The sequence below is a fragment of the Pseudorca crassidens genome, chromosome 7 (genome assembly GCF_039906515.1).
Source record: "Pseudorca crassidens isolate mPseCra1 chromosome 7, mPseCra1.hap1, whole genome shotgun sequence".
Classification (NCBI taxonomy): domain Eukaryota; kingdom Metazoa; phylum Chordata; class Mammalia; order Artiodactyla; family Delphinidae; genus Pseudorca; species Pseudorca crassidens.
In genome coordinates this window covers 13,443,292-13,461,200 of record NC_090302.1, presented here as the reverse complement: position 1 = coordinate 13,461,200, position 17,909 = coordinate 13,443,292, and the positions used below count along the sequence as shown (strand labels likewise).

The 17,909-nt window shown below is 42.1% G+C and overlaps 1 protein-coding gene across 1 annotated transcript; it reads right to left on the bottom strand.

The window, feature by feature from the left end:
* Positions 1–902: 902 nt before the first annotated feature.
* On the bottom strand, positions 903–2,115 carry LOC137227491 (kunitz-type protease inhibitor 2-like). The gene is given in 2 exon segments (XM_067743457.1): positions 903–2,043; positions 2,045–2,115. Coding segments are annotated over 2 exon segments (804 nt in total). The 3' UTR covers positions 903–1,310.
* Between the last annotated feature and the right edge of the window lie 15,794 nt (positions 2,116–17,909).

The window sequence follows — 17,909 nt, the reverse complement described above, 5'->3', positions numbered from 1 at the left end:
CTAGCTATAGTACCGTCGGTGGCCACGGCAGCATGGCTGCTGTTTTGTTCATTAGCAACGCCAGGAAACAGCAGCAGCAGAAGAGCAAATGGCGCCAACCAAGTGGGTAATCAAGAGGATTTTTCTGTAGAGCATCCATGAGGCAGCCGTTGGGGCACCCAAAGCTGTGGCAGGGAAGCTGGAGCTCTTGAAGTGCTGGTAGAGTCCGAATCAGAGTCAGAGACATACGGATTTGGGAGACTTAATACTTTACTCTTGGGCTGGTGTGACCTGGGGAAAAAGTGCTGCATCTTACCAAGAACAGAAAATGGTGAAGAAAGGGTTCTTTTTAGGCAAAGGAAACTCAAGGGATAAAGTGATGTATACAATTCAAAAGGCAGGGAGATGATGGCAGGTGGATTAGATTGAAAGAGAAAATCCAAAGATACCAGTTGACTAGTTGAGGGAAGCAGGAAATCTGTCGGTATTTCATGACAGGCTTAGGGAAGCTAACCACCTGGCAGAAGTCCGTAGTGCATGGATGGCTGAAGGGCCAGTTTTCTGATCCACAAGTATATCTCTCTCCATTTATTCAAATCTTCTTTTCTGCTTCTCAGTGCCATGTGATTTTTTAATAGTAAATACTGTTTCAATTAAAAGAAAAATTAAAAGTTTATTCCTGATAGAATCCACATACCCTGAAGAGTTAAAATGGTCTGAATATAAGGTTTCTTCTAATCTGTACTGAACATAGGGGTTGTGGTTACTAAAAGTTAGTCAAACCATATATAGGAAGTAAACTAATGATTGCTTTTCCCTTCCACTTTTAGGATTTTTTTTTTTAAGGGAAGGCCATTTTTATTAAACTTGTACATTTTACTTCTTCCTTTCAGAATCCTAATTAAAAAAACATGTTTCTGCTTACTTTAAAAAACAAAACAAAACAGAAAACAAACAAAGGAAACTATTAAACATTACTTCTGTGATCGGAAAGGAGACAATAGGATTCAACATAAGCTAAGAAAACTATACGTGGAGCAAAGAAATAAATCGAAGAGGAACCGACTCCGATCTAGGGCTAAGACCATTTGCAACGTGCACAGCCCTTCACTAAGAGAATTTCCAAAGCAAACCCATCCCGGGAGACCAGGGAGCAGCCCTCTTACCTTCTGGATTAACAAACAGACCAAAAGCCCTAATGATTGCGCAAATACAAACCAATCACTCTATTTGAAAAAGCACAGATGCGTTCAACACTTGTCTCCCCTCCCTTCCCAGATTCTCTTCATTAACGGGGGATTGAGGAGGGCAGCCCCTTGGCGGCAGGGCATTCACAGGACGTAAGTGTTCTTCACCAGCGGCTCTTTGTCGTCCCCAGAGCTCCGCACAGTCCGGGGGGCGCGCTCCTGGTTCCTCCGCGCCACCCTGATCAGGCAGACCACGGAGGCTCCCAGCAAGAGCGTCAGGACCATCACGAACAGCCCTGCCAGGACCACCGCTTTAGTGCAGGCCAGGGCAGGACACAACTGCTTGCCGAAGCGGCGCTGCACGCACTCCTCCTTGGAGGGGTAGCTGTTTTTATTGCCCCGGCATCCGCCGTAGGTGAAGTTATCACAAGAGTTCTTCTCGGCATTAAAGTACCAGCGTGGGAAGGATGCACGGCAAGCCCCAGGAACGGCCTGGGCAGTGCAGTGTTCTTCACAGTTGAACATATCACTGGACAGGTCATCAGAATCCTGCCTTCCGGGAACACTTGGGACAGAGGAATCTGCTCCATTCCTGGACAGGTCATCGATGGTGTTTACTGTGACACCAGCACACTTTGCAAGACACTCCTCCTTGGTCATGGAATTATTGTCATTCCCTCCACAGCCTCCGTACACAAACTGCTGGCAGGATCCGTCAGTGACATTGTACCACCACTTAGGGATGGAGGCCCGGCATTTCCCCACACTCTTCGAAACTCGGCAAAAGTCTGTGCAGCTGTGTGTGGCTGGAGAAACACCTCACTCTTAGTAGATGCCCTTGCTTCCATGAACGCCACATTCTCCGTCGGCCGCCTCAGCGGGAGAGGAGCAGCGATGCCAGCAGGGTGAGGAGTGCCCAGTACCGCCTCAGCCCACACAGCTGCGCCATGAGGGGCTCCACCCCTAGGATTTTTTTTTTTAAATATAAAAACAAAGTGACTTTTTGTCACACTTTCCGTAAACATTGGTTTATCCATGGAGAAATGGAAACTTTTTCTACTGGAAGAAGGTAAGCTGAGAACTACTGCTGTGTTTGGTTCTATTTTTATTATTTATTAATCAAATATACATAGACTGAAAAGAAAATTAAAAAACAAGCTATGCATTAAATCATGGCAAACAGTCTGTATTGTAATCTGCATTTCATAAAATTAAGGAGTGATTTTATACAAATCCCCTCAAAATTAATAAAATTAAATTATGCTTAGCATTCAACTAAGGGATTGTAATTCAGCATAGTGGAACTATCTTTTTTTACTATAAAAGCTACCATGTGTTTATGGAGTGGCAGTACAGTAATTAGTAAAAGTGTTTGGTTTTGTCAGTGATTTTTTTCCCCTTGAGTGGAATTAATCAGTTTTTATACTCTGTAAGCAGTCATTGAATCATTCTTAGCTCTGTGTCAGGTAATTTAGTCAGGTGATGAAATCATCACAAGACTTTTTTGAGAGCTCTAGACCTTCCAAAGTGGCAGAAAGTTAATTGTTGCCTCAACAGTACTAACAGGGGCATTGGGCATGCACAATTTTGTGGCTGCAAGGAAAGTGAGCAGCACAGTGGTGGTATTTAGTGGACTTCATGTTCAGAAGAAGCCTCCTCCCAGAATCCATCATGTAATCCTTAATTTAGAAGCAGGTGAACCACAGTACTAACCAGAGAGCAAGTGAAGTGCAGAAACAAGAGCCGAAGATGTTCTCTAAGTCTTTTTTTAAAAAATAAATTTATTTATTTATTTATTTTTGGCTGCGTTGGGTCTTCGTTGCTGCGCACGGGCTTTTTCTCTAGTTGCGGTGAGCGGGGGCTACTCTTTGTTGTGGTGCGCGGGCTTCTCATTGCAGTGGCTTCTCTTTGTTGCGGAGCACGGGCTCTAGGCGCCTGGGCTTCAGTAGTTGTGGCTCGCAGGCTCAGTAGTTGTGGCGCACGGGCTTAGTTGCCCCACAGCATGTGGGATCGTCCCGGATCAGGGCTCAAATCCGTGTCCCCAGCATTGGCAGGCGGATTCTTAACCCCTGCGCCACCAGGGAAGACCTATGTTCTCTAAGTCTTGAAGTGATCTTAGGCAGTTTGTAAATTGGTGTATATTGTCTTCAGCATCCTTTCACTTCTCTTATCTGCTTCTCTTCTACTTCATAGTGCTTGGTGCTAACTACCCTAGTTACCACGTTGCCCCAGTCCATTCAAGCCTATCTTCTCCTGTCAAAGCTCTCTTTGCACCAAAATTACCTACATTCCTGTTTTGGAGAGTCTCTGATATTAGAAAAAAAGTAACTTCACTGTAGTGATTTGCCCTAATGAGTACATGGATTATTAATAGCCAACCTCTTAACATTTTCAGATATAATTGTTATTTTAAAGAAGAATGCCTGTTCAAATGAATTTAAATTTGGAAGAATTTCTTTCATTATTAGGATGTAAAAAAAAAATTCAGGCCGTTTCAAGAGGGCATTTTTGGGGAGGATAGGAGTGAAAGCAGTTTGGTTATCTCTTGGAGACCAGTACTGTGTGTACTTAGAAACGTAAGCTATTCAGCCTTTCCACAGTTTTACTTCCCTATGTGAAGAGCCTATAAGTTCTTAAGCTCTCAGTTCTTTCACACTGTCTCTTTTGACGATGGTAGCAGGGATGTTGGTTTTATTGTATGAGTTGTTTGAAAGGTCTTTCCTGTACCTTGGTAACTAGGTTACTAAGTATCTTTGTTATTAGGTCTCTGTCTTGAGAGACTTAGTTGAGGAGGAAAAGCAGATGAAGAAACATATGTAATAAGCACTTTAATAAAAAAGTTTCTTAGAGGAATTGACATTTGACTTTACTAATTAATTCAACAAATATTAACTGGGTGCCTGCTATGTGCCAAGTACAGCCTGGGTGCTGGGAATACAGTGATTAATAAGATAGGCTTGGTCCCTGGCTCCATGGAGCTTACTATCTAGTGGTTCCAGACAGTGGGCTGCAGGCAACACGTCCTCAGGGAAACGGTTATTACATAGAGGTCAGACAAAATGCAGAGACTTTCTTTCATATTCCATGATGGTAAAGTGGCATTCCGTATGCAATGGAAAAATAGCCAATCAAGTTATTTTGTATGATTATATGGAACTATGTACGCACTGAGGAGGAAGCTCCGGGGAATCAGATAGCTGTTGCCATAGTTCAATTTAAAGGGGAAAAGGTGTGATTAAACCATGATGGGTGCCTTTAATCGCATGGGGTAATTTAAAGCAAGCAGGTGACATACTCAAATTGCAAAAGTGTTGCCTTAATAGAATAAAACTCAAAAGCCTTTATGGGATAGTGTTGTAAAAATCTCTTATTGCTTGTAGTCATAGGGCTGAGGTAACTGAAAACCAAATTCAGAGACTGATTCTGTGATTTGGTAAATTATATTAGTATGTGAATCCACATACTTCGCCAAGTATTTTATATGAATGTCAGGTTAAGCTAAATCAGGGAAGAGTGGGGTCTTGACAAGTGGAATAGTAGTATATGAGAGACATCAAAGCTTAGAGAACCCCAAGCTCCTAGATTTATCTAAAACAGACTTCTCAGCTGTGGCACTATTAACATTTTGGGATGGATTATTTTGCTCTGGGGGGCTGCCCTGTGCATTGTAAGATGTTTAGTAGCATCCCTGGCCTCTATCTACCAGATGCCAGTAGCACCCCAGCCCTGAGTCATGGCGATCAAAAATGTCTCCAGATATTGCCAAATGCCTGCCCCCCAGGTGAGGCAAGGGAGGAAATTGCCTCTGGTGTGAGAAGCATTGGATAAGTGTTACCTGTTGTGCAAACCTTGCCTAAGGAAACCATGACTCATTGAGGGAGAAAACTGAGAAGTCGTCTCATGCTCCATCTCTCATTATTGCTTATCTGGTAATTCAAACTTAACGTTTTGTTTAAATCATATTAACCATTTTATAAAACTAAAACAAATTACAATTCTAGAATTAGTATCCATCTGTCAGTGTGAAATACATAGCTTGCTTCACACTTGTTATATCTAGACATATATACACACAGACTTAAGAGTAATATGAATTATTTAATATTACAAAATGTTTCTCAGTTGCTGTGTATAATGGTATTGAATAGTATGCTAATTAGTGCATATCACTGGATACTCCAGCTAGAATTTGAAGTGAAATTAAAAAAGATGGACATCCGACACTCTTGAGACCTTAATATGCAAGTATCTGTTTCATCCGTGCTCTCAGAAAGAAAGGTTGTCAAACTAATTAATTTGTAATTTCTCTTACCGAAGTGCTTCTGCTGTTCATATTCCTTCTGTAGCAAAGTCTGTGTTTGACAGCAGAAGCACAACCCACACTCCTATACAGCATTCAGGGACAGTCACCTTTTATTTAGAGGAGAAAGGAGGACAAGAGCAAGCGATGGGGAGACGCATCTTCAAATGAAGTTAGTGTCACAAAAGGGACATACTTAAGGTTATAGATTGCACTGTGCCAGCACTGGGTGCTGGGCCTTGATTGATAACGATACCCATGTGTTCTTTCATGAATTTATTCTCTCATCTCTCTGATTCATAGGGCTCTCTAACAAGTGGGGGGCCCAGGCACTCAGTTCTAAGGCTGGCATTGGGTCTTATCATTCAGTGTGCACAGTTTAGGTCCTGCTCCTGTTTCCCAGTAGGGTACCTGCACCACAGCTGTTCAGTCATTCTGCAGTTACCAGTTCCAGTCTTCTGCAGGAAGAGTTAATGCCATGAGGGAGGGGAAGTAGAGCTTTATCTCCTTTTCTCCATTTTATATTTTTATATCTTTTTATTTTGAAATTTTAGATTTACAAAAAAGTTGCAAAGATAGTACGGAGTACCTGTACACACTTCCCCAAGCTTCCCCAAAAGGTAACATCTTCCATAATCAAGCTGCATTTACCAAAACTAAGAAATTAACATGAGTACAATACTGTTGACAAAACCACAGACTTTATTTGGAGTTTACCAGTTTTTTCACTGATGCCCTTCTCTGTTTCAGGATATTACACTGCATTCAATCATCATGATCTCTTAGTCTCCAAGCTGTGACAGTTTTTTGGTCTTTCCTTGTCTTTTGTGACCTTGGCAATTTTGAAGAGTACAGGTCGGGTGTTGTAGGCTGCCCCTCTATTTGGGTTTGCCTGATGTTTGGGTTTGTCATGATTACATCAGGAATATGGATTTGGGGGAAGAATGCCACAGATGAACTGCCCTTTTCACTGCATCGTATCAGGAGAACATGACACCAACATGACTTGTGACTGGTGATCTTAAACTTGAGTGCTCACGTGGCTAAGGTGGTGTCTCTGGGTTCTCTCGTTACCTGTGTCTCTCTTCCCATACCCTAGTCTTTAGAAGAAAGTTGCTAAGCTCAGCCCACACTCAAGGGGTGGGGAATGTACTTTATTTTTTTAAATTAATTTTTATTGGAGTGTAGTTGCTTTACAATGTTGTGTTAGTTTCTATTGTACAGCAAAATGAATCAGCTATACATATAAATATATCCCCTCTTTTTTGGATTTCCTTCCCATTTAGGTCACCACAGTGCATTAAGAAGAGTTCCCAGTGCTATACAGTATGTTCTCATTACCTATTTTATACATAGTATCAATAGTGTATATGTATCTCAGCCATAAAAGGGAACGAAATTGGGTCATTTGTATAGACGTGGATGGACCTAGAGAGTGTCATACAGAGTGAAGTAAGTCAGAAAGAGAAAAACAAATATCGTGTATTAACGCATATATGTGGAATCTAGAAAAATGTTATAGATGATCTTATTTGCAAAGCAGAAATAGAGACACAGACGTAGGGAACAAATGTACGGATACCAAGGGGGAAGGGGGGTGGGAGGAATTGGGAGATTGGGAATGTATTTTAAAACTGCATTCTATCAGTCCTTATTTAATATCCCTTCTTACCCTGCCCCCCTCCCCCCACTTCCAAAAGTCCACTTAGTTCCTGAGCCTTTGGAAGATTCTGTGATATACATCAATTTAGTTCTTGGCTTTCCCCACTATATCCTAAGTCACTTTTCCACATTCCACCCTTAATATTTTGTTGCTATTGTCTCTTCTTCTCTTCTCTCTGGATTTATAGGTTTATGAGTTAAAAAAAAAAAAATCCCTTTACCGTACTTTCAGTGGAGTTTCAGAGGAAGTGAAATTGAATTATTATACTCAATCTGCCATCTTTATCTGGAAGCCTTGGGGGAAACATTTTTTAATCATCAATACTGACACTTAATCTGCGTTATTTGCCATTTCTGTTTGTCGTAATTCTACCATTGATATAATCCATGGAATCACTGAATGCTTTTTTTTGGTACCATTGTTGTGTTTCATAAAACATTGTGATCAGTCAAGAAACTCAGTTCACAGCTAGAGAAGTAAGGCTTCTAGTATTGGTTGGTGTGATTGGCCCTGATTATCAAAGGGTTACTGTATTAGGGTTATAGTATTAGGGTTACTGTTATAAAGCTAGTGGCGTCTGGATGCTTTCTTTTACATGCCCAGTTATTAAGTTTAACAAAAAACAAGGCAGGCTTAGACACCTCAGGAATCAAAGGTGTCTAAGGGTCAGTTGACTAGGCAAAGAACTTTAACTGACTTACACTAGCCAAAGGCAACCAAAGCTTGAATTGATGGAGGAAGGGAGTTAACATATCCACTATGGCTTCTTTACCATTTGTGTAAATGAGGACTGTAGCTCTCCATGTATTTGCTCTCTTTCTTTCTCCCTCCCTTGGCTTTCACCTTTCCTCTAATTTTTTTTAAGAATTTTAAAGAGCAGTTTTAGGTTTATGATAAAATTAAGAAGAAGGTACAGAGAGTTCCCCTATACAGGCATACTTGTTTTATTATGCTTTGCTTTATAGTGCTTGCAGATACTGTGTTCTTTTACAATTGAAGGTCTATGGCAACCCTGCATCAAGCAAGTCTGTTGGTGCCATTTTTTCCAACAGCATTTGTTCACCTAATATCTCTGTGTCAATTTTGGTAATTTTCGCAATATTTCAAACTTTTTCATTATTATTACATTTGTTGTGGTGATCTGTGATCAGTGATCCTTGATGTTAGTATTGTGTAATATTTATTTGGGGGAGCCATTAACCATGCCCATATATGATGGTGAACTTAATTGATAAATGCTGTGTGTATTCTGACTGCTCCGCCGACTGGCTGTTCCCCCATCTCTCTCCCTCTCCTCAGGCCTCCCTATTCCCTGAGACACAACAATATTGAAATTCGGCCAGTTAATAACTTCACAGTAGTCTCTAAGTGTTCAAGTAAAAGGAAGGGTTGCACACCTCTTACTTTAAATCAAAAACAAGAAATGATTAAGCTTAGTGAGGAAGGCACATTGAAACCAAGATGGGCCAAAAGCTAGGCCTCCTGCACCAGTTGGCCAAGTTGTGAATGCAAAGGAAGTGTTCTTGAAGGAAATTAAAAGTGCTATTCCAGTGAACACACAAACGCTAAGAAAGTGAAACAGCCTTATTGTTGATGTGGAGAAAGTTTTAGTGGTCTGGATAGAAGATTGAACCAGCCATAACATTCCCTTAAGCCAAAGCCTAATCCAGAGTAAGGCCCTAACTTTTCAATTCAATGAAGGCTGAGAGGTGAGGAAGCTACAGAAGAAAAGTTTGAAGCTAGCAGAGGCCGGTTCATGAGATTTAAGGAAAGAAGCCATCACTATAACATAAAAGTACAAGGTGAAGCAGCAAGTGTTGACATAGAAGCTGCTTGCAGCAAGTTTTCCAGAAGATCTAGCTAAGGTAATTAATGAACGTGGCTACACTAAGCAACAGATTTTCAGTGTCGACAAAACAGCCTTATATTGGAAGAAGATGCCATCTAGGACTTTAATAGCTAGAGTGGAGAAGTCAATGCCTGGCTTCAAAGCTTCAAAGGACAGACTGACTCTCATGTTAGGGGCTACTGCAGCTGGTGACTTGAAGTTGAAGCCAGTGCTCATTTACCATTTTGAAAATCATGGGGCCTCCCGGAATTCTGCTAGATCTACTCTGCCTGTGCTGTATAAGTGAAACAACAAATACCAGATGACAGCACATCTGTTTACAACATGGGTTACTAAATATTTTAACCCCATGGTTGAGACCTACTGCTCAGAAAAAAGGATTCCTTTAAAAATATTACTGCTCATTGGCAGTGCACCTGGTCACCCAAGAGCTCTGATGGAGATGTACAATGAGATTAATGTTGTTTTCATGCCTGCTAACACAACTTCCACTCTGCAGCCCATGGTTAAAGAGTAATTTCAACTTTTAAGTCTTGTTATTTAAGAAATACATTTCATAAGGCTGTAGCTGCTATAGATGGATATTCCTCTGATGGATCTGGAAAAGTAAATTGAAAACCTTCTTGAAAGGATTCACCATTCTAGATGCCATTAAAAACATTCATGATTCACGGGAACCGGTCAAAATATCAACATGAACAGGAGTCTGGAAGAAGTTGATTCCAACACTCATGGATGATTTTGAGGGGTTCAGACTTCAGTGGAGGAAGAAACTGCAGAGGTGGTGGAAATAGGAAGAGAACTGGAAGTAGAAGTGCAGCCTGAGGATGTGACTGAATTGCTGCAATCTCATGATAAAACTTTAATGGATGAGGAGTTGCTTCTTATGGATGAGCAAAGAAATTGGCTTCTTGAGATGGAATCTACTTCTGGTAATGATGTTGTGATGATGGTTGAAAGACAACAAAGGATTTAGAATATTACGTAAGCTTAATTGACAGCAGCAGGGTTTGAGAGAATTGGCTCCAATTTTGAAAGAAGTTCTACTGTGGGTAAAATGCTATCAAACAGCATTGCAGCCTATAGAGAAATTGTTCATCAAAGGAAAAGTCAATTGATGTGACAAACGTCACTGTTGTCTTATTTTAAGAAATTGCCACCCCAACCTTCAGCAACCATCACCTCGATCAGTCAGCAGCCATCAACACTGAGGCAAGACCCTCCACCAGCAAAAAGATTACGACTCGCTGAAGGCTCAGATGATGGTTAGCAATTTTTCTTTAGCAATAATGTATTTTTATTATTTTTTTTTTGCGGTATGCGGGCCTCTCACTGTTGTGGCCTCTCCCGTTGCGGAGCACAGGCTCCGGACGCGCAGGCTCAGCGGCCATGGCTCACGGGCCCAGCCGCTCCACGGCATGTGGGATCCTCCCGGACTGGGACACGAACCCGTGTCCCCTGCATCGGCAGGCGGACTCTCAACCACTGCACCACCAGGGAAGCCCTCAATAATGTATTTTTAAATCAAGGTATGTACATTGTTTTTTTAGACATAATGCTATCACACACTTAATAGACTACAGTATAGAGTAAACATGACTTTTCTATGCAATGGGAAAATAAAAAAATTCATGTGACTTGCTTCATTGCGATATTTGCTTTATTGCAGTGGTCTGGATCTGAACCCACAACATCTCTGAGGTGTGCCTGCACTCCCTACCCCAACATATGCACAGCTTCCACCATGATCAACATCACTCACCAGAATGGTACCTTTGTTATCAAGGATAAACCTACACTGACACATCATAATCCCCCAAAGTCCATAGATTACCTCAGGCTTCACTCTTGGTGTACATTCTGTGGGTTTGGACAAATGTATAATGACATGTATCCATCATTATTATATCATCCAGAGTATTTTCACTGCCCTAAACATCCTCTGGGCTCCACCTATTCATCCCTCCCTCCCAGACCCTGACAACCACTGATCTTTTTCTTGTCTCCATAGTTTTGCCTTTTTCCAGAATGCAAAGTAGTTGAAATTATACAATATGTAGTCTTTTCTCATCTTTCACTTTCCTATAATTTTATATAAAGTGTTTTGATATTGGTTATGTTTATCATTTAGTGACTAGGTTGCAGTTTTTTCCTTTTTATGCATTTTAATAATTTTTATTACTTTTTCAATAGGTAATGCATCTTTGTGGCTCAAAAACTAAAACAGCATAAAGAGTATATATTGAAAATTCTCCCTCCTGTCTCTGTCTGCCTTGTTCTTCCTTGCCCCACCCCCATTAGTAACTGGTTTTATTATTTTCCTTGTGTGTAGTTTTTGGTGTTTCTTTATGTAAGTACAAACATATTCTTATTCTTCTCCTTCTTACACGAAAGATAACATACTATTTAAACTGTTATGTGCTCTGCTTTCTTCACTGAATAATATACATTGGTATATTTACAGCTCTGTGGTTGTCCCAATGTTTGTTTAACCAGTTCCCTATAGGAAATGGGGTTTGTTTCTCCTTTTTGGCATTGCAAACAACACTGCAATAAATAACCTACTACAAACCTCATTTTGTGGGACTTCCCTGGTGGCGCAGTGGTTAAGAATCCGCCTGCCAACTCCGGGGACACGGGTTCGAGCCCTGGTCCAGGAAGATCCCACATGCTGCGGAGCAACTAAGCCCGTCCGCCACAACTACTGAGCCTGCGCTCTAGAGCCCGTGAGCCACAACTACTGAGCCCGCGTGCCACAACTACTGAAGTCCACCTGCCTAGACTCCGTGCTCTGCAACAAGAGAAGCCAACGCAATGAGAAGCCCACACACCGCAATGAAGACCCAATGCAGCCAAAAGTAAATAAGTTTATAAAAAACAACAACAACTACAAACAACAACCAAAAAAACCCTAATTTTGTAAGTGGGTAGGTATATTTGTACCTAAATACCCAGAAGTTGGAGCATTGCAGAATATTGACTTAGTATTACGGTGGATCTGGAGTGGGATTAGCTGTCAGGGACAGGGACAACAAGAAAAATAGCACCCACTTCTAGTATTTACAACAGAGAAAATGTAATGCATGGAAGTGGTTACCAGGTGATAGAAGAGCTGAGAGCCTAACTGAGAAAGTTAAGCAGAAGAGCCACAGCTTGTAGCATGGAGAGACATAAATGAAAAACTGTGTTACTGAATCCCAGAGCTGCGTGTCATCTGTTGGAGACCAGGACCTCTAAGGATCTGTCTAGTGGGAGCTGGGTCCACTAAGGAGGTGCAGTCCCTGCCAAAGAAGTGCCTGAGTTAGAAGAGAGAGGAGAGAAATGTCCTGGTGTATTCCTTCCCTCCCTGTCTTCCAGTCTTTCAGAAATCAGCTGATAGTGAGTTTGGGTATCACAGTTAACAGAGGTCAGCCCCCTGCAGTCCAGAGCAGTGCAGCAGAAGGGCAAAGAATGGATTTGAGGACAAGCACGTTCAGAATCTAAATAGCCAGCTCTTTTGCTACTTAGCATTTAAGTTCACCCTTCTGCCCATGTTTAATACCTTCATACTTCTGCCTGTCATACAATGACACTCTCCCTTTCTCCCCAGACGAGAAGAGAGACTCAAAGTCCCATTAGTCATTGTCTCCTTCTCATGTTCAGGATCTACTGGTGAGCCTCACTCCTCTCCAGCAGCTCCAGATGTGACTTTTTGTGACCTGGTGACCTATGAACTAGATTGTAAATTAAGTTCCACCAACACTCCATACAAAACTGCAGGAGAAGGGGAAGGGGGAAAAGTAGAAATCATTGGTTAGTAGGTACATAACAAAAATATGCATTAGTGCTATCATCCTTATTGCTGTATAAAGTCACAAGGTCATAGTTGATATTTATCACTTCCCTCTTTTACTTCTTATTCCATATTTCCTTTGTTTCTAGCTAGCACTTCAGGTGGTTGTGTTCTTTACTTGGCAGGTGACTGTATCAGTCAGGATATAGTCACAACAACAGAAAACACACTTGGCATTTCAACAGAGAGAATTTAATATAAGGAATTAGTTAAGCAGTTTTGGAGAACTGAAAAGGCAAAAAAGGGGCTACTGAGCTAACCCAGAGATAGGAACTGTACGATGAAGCTGTCACTCCTGGGGTTGGGGGGACAAAAGGAAGCTTGAAGGAGAGGATCCTGAGACCTCCGAGGTGGTCTCAATAGCTGACTATTGCTGATATCTTTGATTAGACATGTGAGGCTGGTTCTAGGAGTGCCCCCCCCCAAAGCTGAATACTGTAATTGATAACCACTTGTCAGGAAAGGAGTGCATCCTTTCTCCCTCCTCTTCCTTGCAGGAAGTCAAGTGGCAAAGTAGAAATATAGTTCTCATAGTCCCAACCTAGCATCACAAAGCAGAGTATAAAAGTGTGGGTTTGAACTGAGAGACAATGGTGTAATAACTGGGACAGCTCATCGCTTTACCTATTCAATATCCATACACAACTTTCTACATGTATTTCAACTTCCTGTACAGCAATAACAAATTTCAGCTTTTCTTTAACAAGACACATCTGTCCTTTGTAGAAATAGGCACTCTCACCTTTTCCACAAAAAGAAAAGGTCGCAAATGTCATTTTATTGATCTTTGAATGATGTCAATTACTCCTAAAGTTCAGTTAGAGTCCCTCTTGAATATCCTGTACACTAAAGATGAAACTGTAAAGTTAACCACTGCCATTAATTCTTACATTGCGAAGGAAGAAAAAATTAGTTTGTATATACACAAATACATAAACACACACATATACAGACATACAGTGAGCAAAAAAGAAACTAGCGTTTAGATATTAGTCCTTTCTTCTCTCTGGTCATGAGCTTGTAGTTGATACTTGTAACTTCCTTCTTCCCCTACTCATTCTATATTTCCTTTACTCTGAGCCAGCACCTGTACCAGGTGGTGTGATCCAAAGCTTCATTCCTGAAGGCTCTGGTCAGTGGTCCTGTCTTGTCTTGGTTACTGTAGTTTCCCACTAACTTTTGCAGTGAGAATATAAAGGAGAAAATGAATATAGGTGACAAAAGGGAGATAGAATTGACCAATGTGGTGACTGATGACGTGGGTGGGAGGGGAGAACAAAATATGTGCATTAAAAATTTTACACAGATGTGACACAGTTCTGGTTTGAGTTTGAGTGGAGTGAGATCTGGGATTAATGTAGGGTTGTCAACTGCCCTGGTTTGTCCCAGAGTCAGGGATTTCCTAGAACGTGAAACTTCCTGCATTAAAACAGGGAAAGTCCCTGGAAAACCGCAATGAGTTGGTCACCACAACCTAATATAAACTGGCAAAGACTGATTAGTGACAGTAGCTTCTTGGCATGAGCACTGAGTCACCTTCTGGGATAACCAGTCTTTAGGGAGTGAGTAGTCAAGATGTGCTAAAGTTGTCCCAGTAAGAGAGCCTTTAACTGGTGCAGGGAAATGGTGATTCTTAAGACTCCATGGTAGCTGTCATTCAGATCCATCCCCAACCCTTGGAACCCATGGATCCAATGGTGAGTTCTGGGGAGAGAAGAGGTTGGGGGTCAAAATCTGTGACACCTACCCCTGCAACAGAGTGTGACCCAGAGGGGACAGATTCTTTCTCACCACAGATCACCCACAGCTCTGGAAACTTGAAGGCTCTAGTGCATTAATGACTTCAGTTGCAGGTGGGTTGGGAGGTTACAAGGGTTGGGGAGGAGGAACTTGGTAACATGGACTGGCACATGGAAGCACTGAAATCCTCAACAGGGCAGAATAACATTTATGCAGGTGGGGTATAAATCAGTGAAATTTGAGTTATTACAGCAAAACATGACATCTGCAGGCTGGGGTGTGGGGAGGCCAGAGGAAACTTGGCAACACTTAGGCTTTTCTTGAAGCAATTCCAGTCCAGAGGAAAGGATTAGGTTGCTTTCTTTGTAATATTGTGCCATCTAGCGTTAATTTTCATGTACTCCTTTGTCCTAGTTAGATGCTTAGAAAGAAGCAAATGAATTAAGACAGTTTCCAAAATCATCAGTCATGTTTATTTCATGTCCATCAGTTCTTTTGTTTATTTGACAAATACTGATTGAATACTTTCTATATGCCAGTTACTTTTCTAGGCATTGAGATTAGAGCTGTGAACAAAATGGACAAAAACGCTGAACTCATGGAAGCTTACATTTTTGTGGGGAGAAAGACAATAAATAAGGTAAATAAGTAAATACAATATATAGTATGCTATATAGTTATAAATGGTAAAGAGAAAAAATAAGGAAGGAAGAATTAAGTTTAAAATTTTGGAGAGAGGGGACTCTGTAATTTTAGACCAGGTGATCAGGGAGGCCTGACTGAGAAGATGACCTGTGAGTAAAAAACAGAGATAGTGAGGGAGTATTCCAGGCAGAGGGAATGGTGCAAAGGCCCTGAGGTAGAAGCATGCCTGGTGAGTTCAAGGAACAGTGGGGAGGAGTAGACTGAACTAGGGGGACAGTATTAGGAGATGAGAGCCTTCGGGATCACAGCAAGGACGATCACATTTATTCTGAATAAGATGGGAAATCAAAGTTTTGAGCAGGGGCATGGTCTTATGTACAATTTAATATTATCACCCTGGCTGCTGTGTTGAGAACAGACTGAAAGGAGGCAAGGGCAGAGGAGAGTGATCAAGATGACGGAGTAGAAAGACCCTGAGCTCACTTCCTCTCATTAACACACCAAAATCACAACCATCTGTAGAATAACCATGGTTGAAAAAGTCTGAAACCTGCCAGAAAAGATTTTCTACAACTAAAGACATAAAAGAAGGAACCACAATGAGACCAGTAGGAGGAACAGATATGTGATATAATAAAATTTCATACCCCACAGGTGGGCAACCCACAAACTGGAGAAAAATTATATTACAGAGGTTCTCCTGTGGGAGAACCATGTCAGGGGCCCAGCCTGAGAGTCCAGCACTGGGAAGGGGAGGCATCAGAGCATTTGGTGTGAAGGCCTGTGTGCCTTGATTGCAAAAGCTCCACAGGACTGGGGGAAATAGAGACTTTACTCTTAAAGGGAGCACACAAAATCTCACATGCACCAGGACCAAGGGCAAAAGCAGTAATTTCATAGAAGCCTGGGCCAGATCTACCTTCTGGTCTTGGAGGGTATCCTGCAGAGGTAGGGTGCAGTTATGGCTCACCCTGGGAGCATAGACAATGGAGGTGGATGTATCAGGGAGCATTCATCTGCATGAACTCTCCTGAAGGCTGACATCTTGTTTGGGTCATAGCACCAAGACTTGGCCCAACCCAGTAGCCTGTAGGCTCCGGTGCTGGGACACCTCGGGCCAAACAACTAACTGGGTGGGGACACATTCCCCACCCCTAAGCAGACAAGCTGCCTAAAGACTTCCTGAGCTCACAGCTGCGTCTAGACATGCCCCTAGAATGGCCCTGCCCACCAGAGGGCCAACACCCAGCTCTACCCACCAGGGGGCAGGCACTGACCCTTCCTGCCAGGAAGCCTGCACAAACCTCTAGAACAGCCTCACCCACCAGGGGGCAGACACCAGAAGCAAGAAAATTACAGTCTGGCAGCCTGCAGACCGAATCCAAATGCAGGCCAGACACTACTCTGGGACCAGTTGGCCCCTGGCCCTTGGGTGATGAGAGGGGAGTGCACTCCTGGGATGCATAGGACATCTCCTTCAGAGGGCCACTTCTCCAAGTTTGACAAACCTAACTAACCTACCACATACATAAAAATACAAATAGCAATTTAGACACAGTGAGGCAACAGAGGAATATGTTTCAGACGAAGGAACAAGATAAAACCCTAGAAGAACAACTAAGTGACATGGGGATAGGCAATCTATCTGAGAAAGCGTTCAGAGTAATGATTGTAAAGATGATCAAGGAACTCAGGAGGAGAATGGAGGCACAGAGTAAGAAATTAGAAGTTTTTAACAAAGAATTAGAAAAAATAAAGAACAAAAAACAGAATTCAAGAATACAATAACTGAAATGAAAAATATGCTAGAAAGAATCAGTAGTAGACTAAGTGAGACAGAAGAACGAATCAGTGAGCTGGAAGACAGAGGAGTGGAAATCACTGCTGCTGAACAGAAAAAAGAAAAAGGAATGAAAAGAAATGAAGACAGTTTAAGAGACCTATGTGACAACATCAAGCATGCTAATACTCACATCATAGGGATCCCAGAAGGAGGAGAGAGAGAGAAAGGGCCTGAGAAAATATTTGAAGAGATAATAGCCGAAAACTTCCCTAACCCGGGAAAGGAAACAGTCACCCAATCCAGGAAGTGCAGAGAATCCTATACAGGATTAACCCACAGAGGCACACACTGAGACTCATTATAATCAAAGTGACAAAAATTAAAGATAAAGAGAGAATATTAAAAGCAACAAGGGAAAATCAACAAACAATATACAAGAGAACTCCCATAAGGCTATCAGCTGATTTTTCAGCAGAAACTGCAGACCAGAAGGTAGTGGCACAGTATACTTAAAGTGATAAAAGAGGAAAACCTACAACCAAGAATACTTTACCCAGCAAGGCTCTCATTCAGTTTTTTTTTTATATATGAATTTCTTTCTTTCTTTCTTTAATTTTGGCTGTGTTGGGTCTTCGGTACTGTGCGCGGGCTTTCTCTAGTTGCAGTGAGCGGGGGCTACTCTTTGTGGCAGTGCGCAGGCCTCTCATTGTTGTGGCCTCGCTTGTTGTGGAGCACAGGCTCTAGGTGTGCAGGCCTCAGTAGTTGTGGCACGCGGGCTCAGTAGTTGTGGCTTGCGGGCTCTAGAGCTCAGGCTCAGTAGTTGTGGTCCACAGGCCCATTTTCTCCGCAGCATGTGGGATCTTCCTGGGCCAGAGCTCGAACCTGTGTCCCCTGCATTGGCAGGCAGATTCTTAACCACTGTGCCACCAGG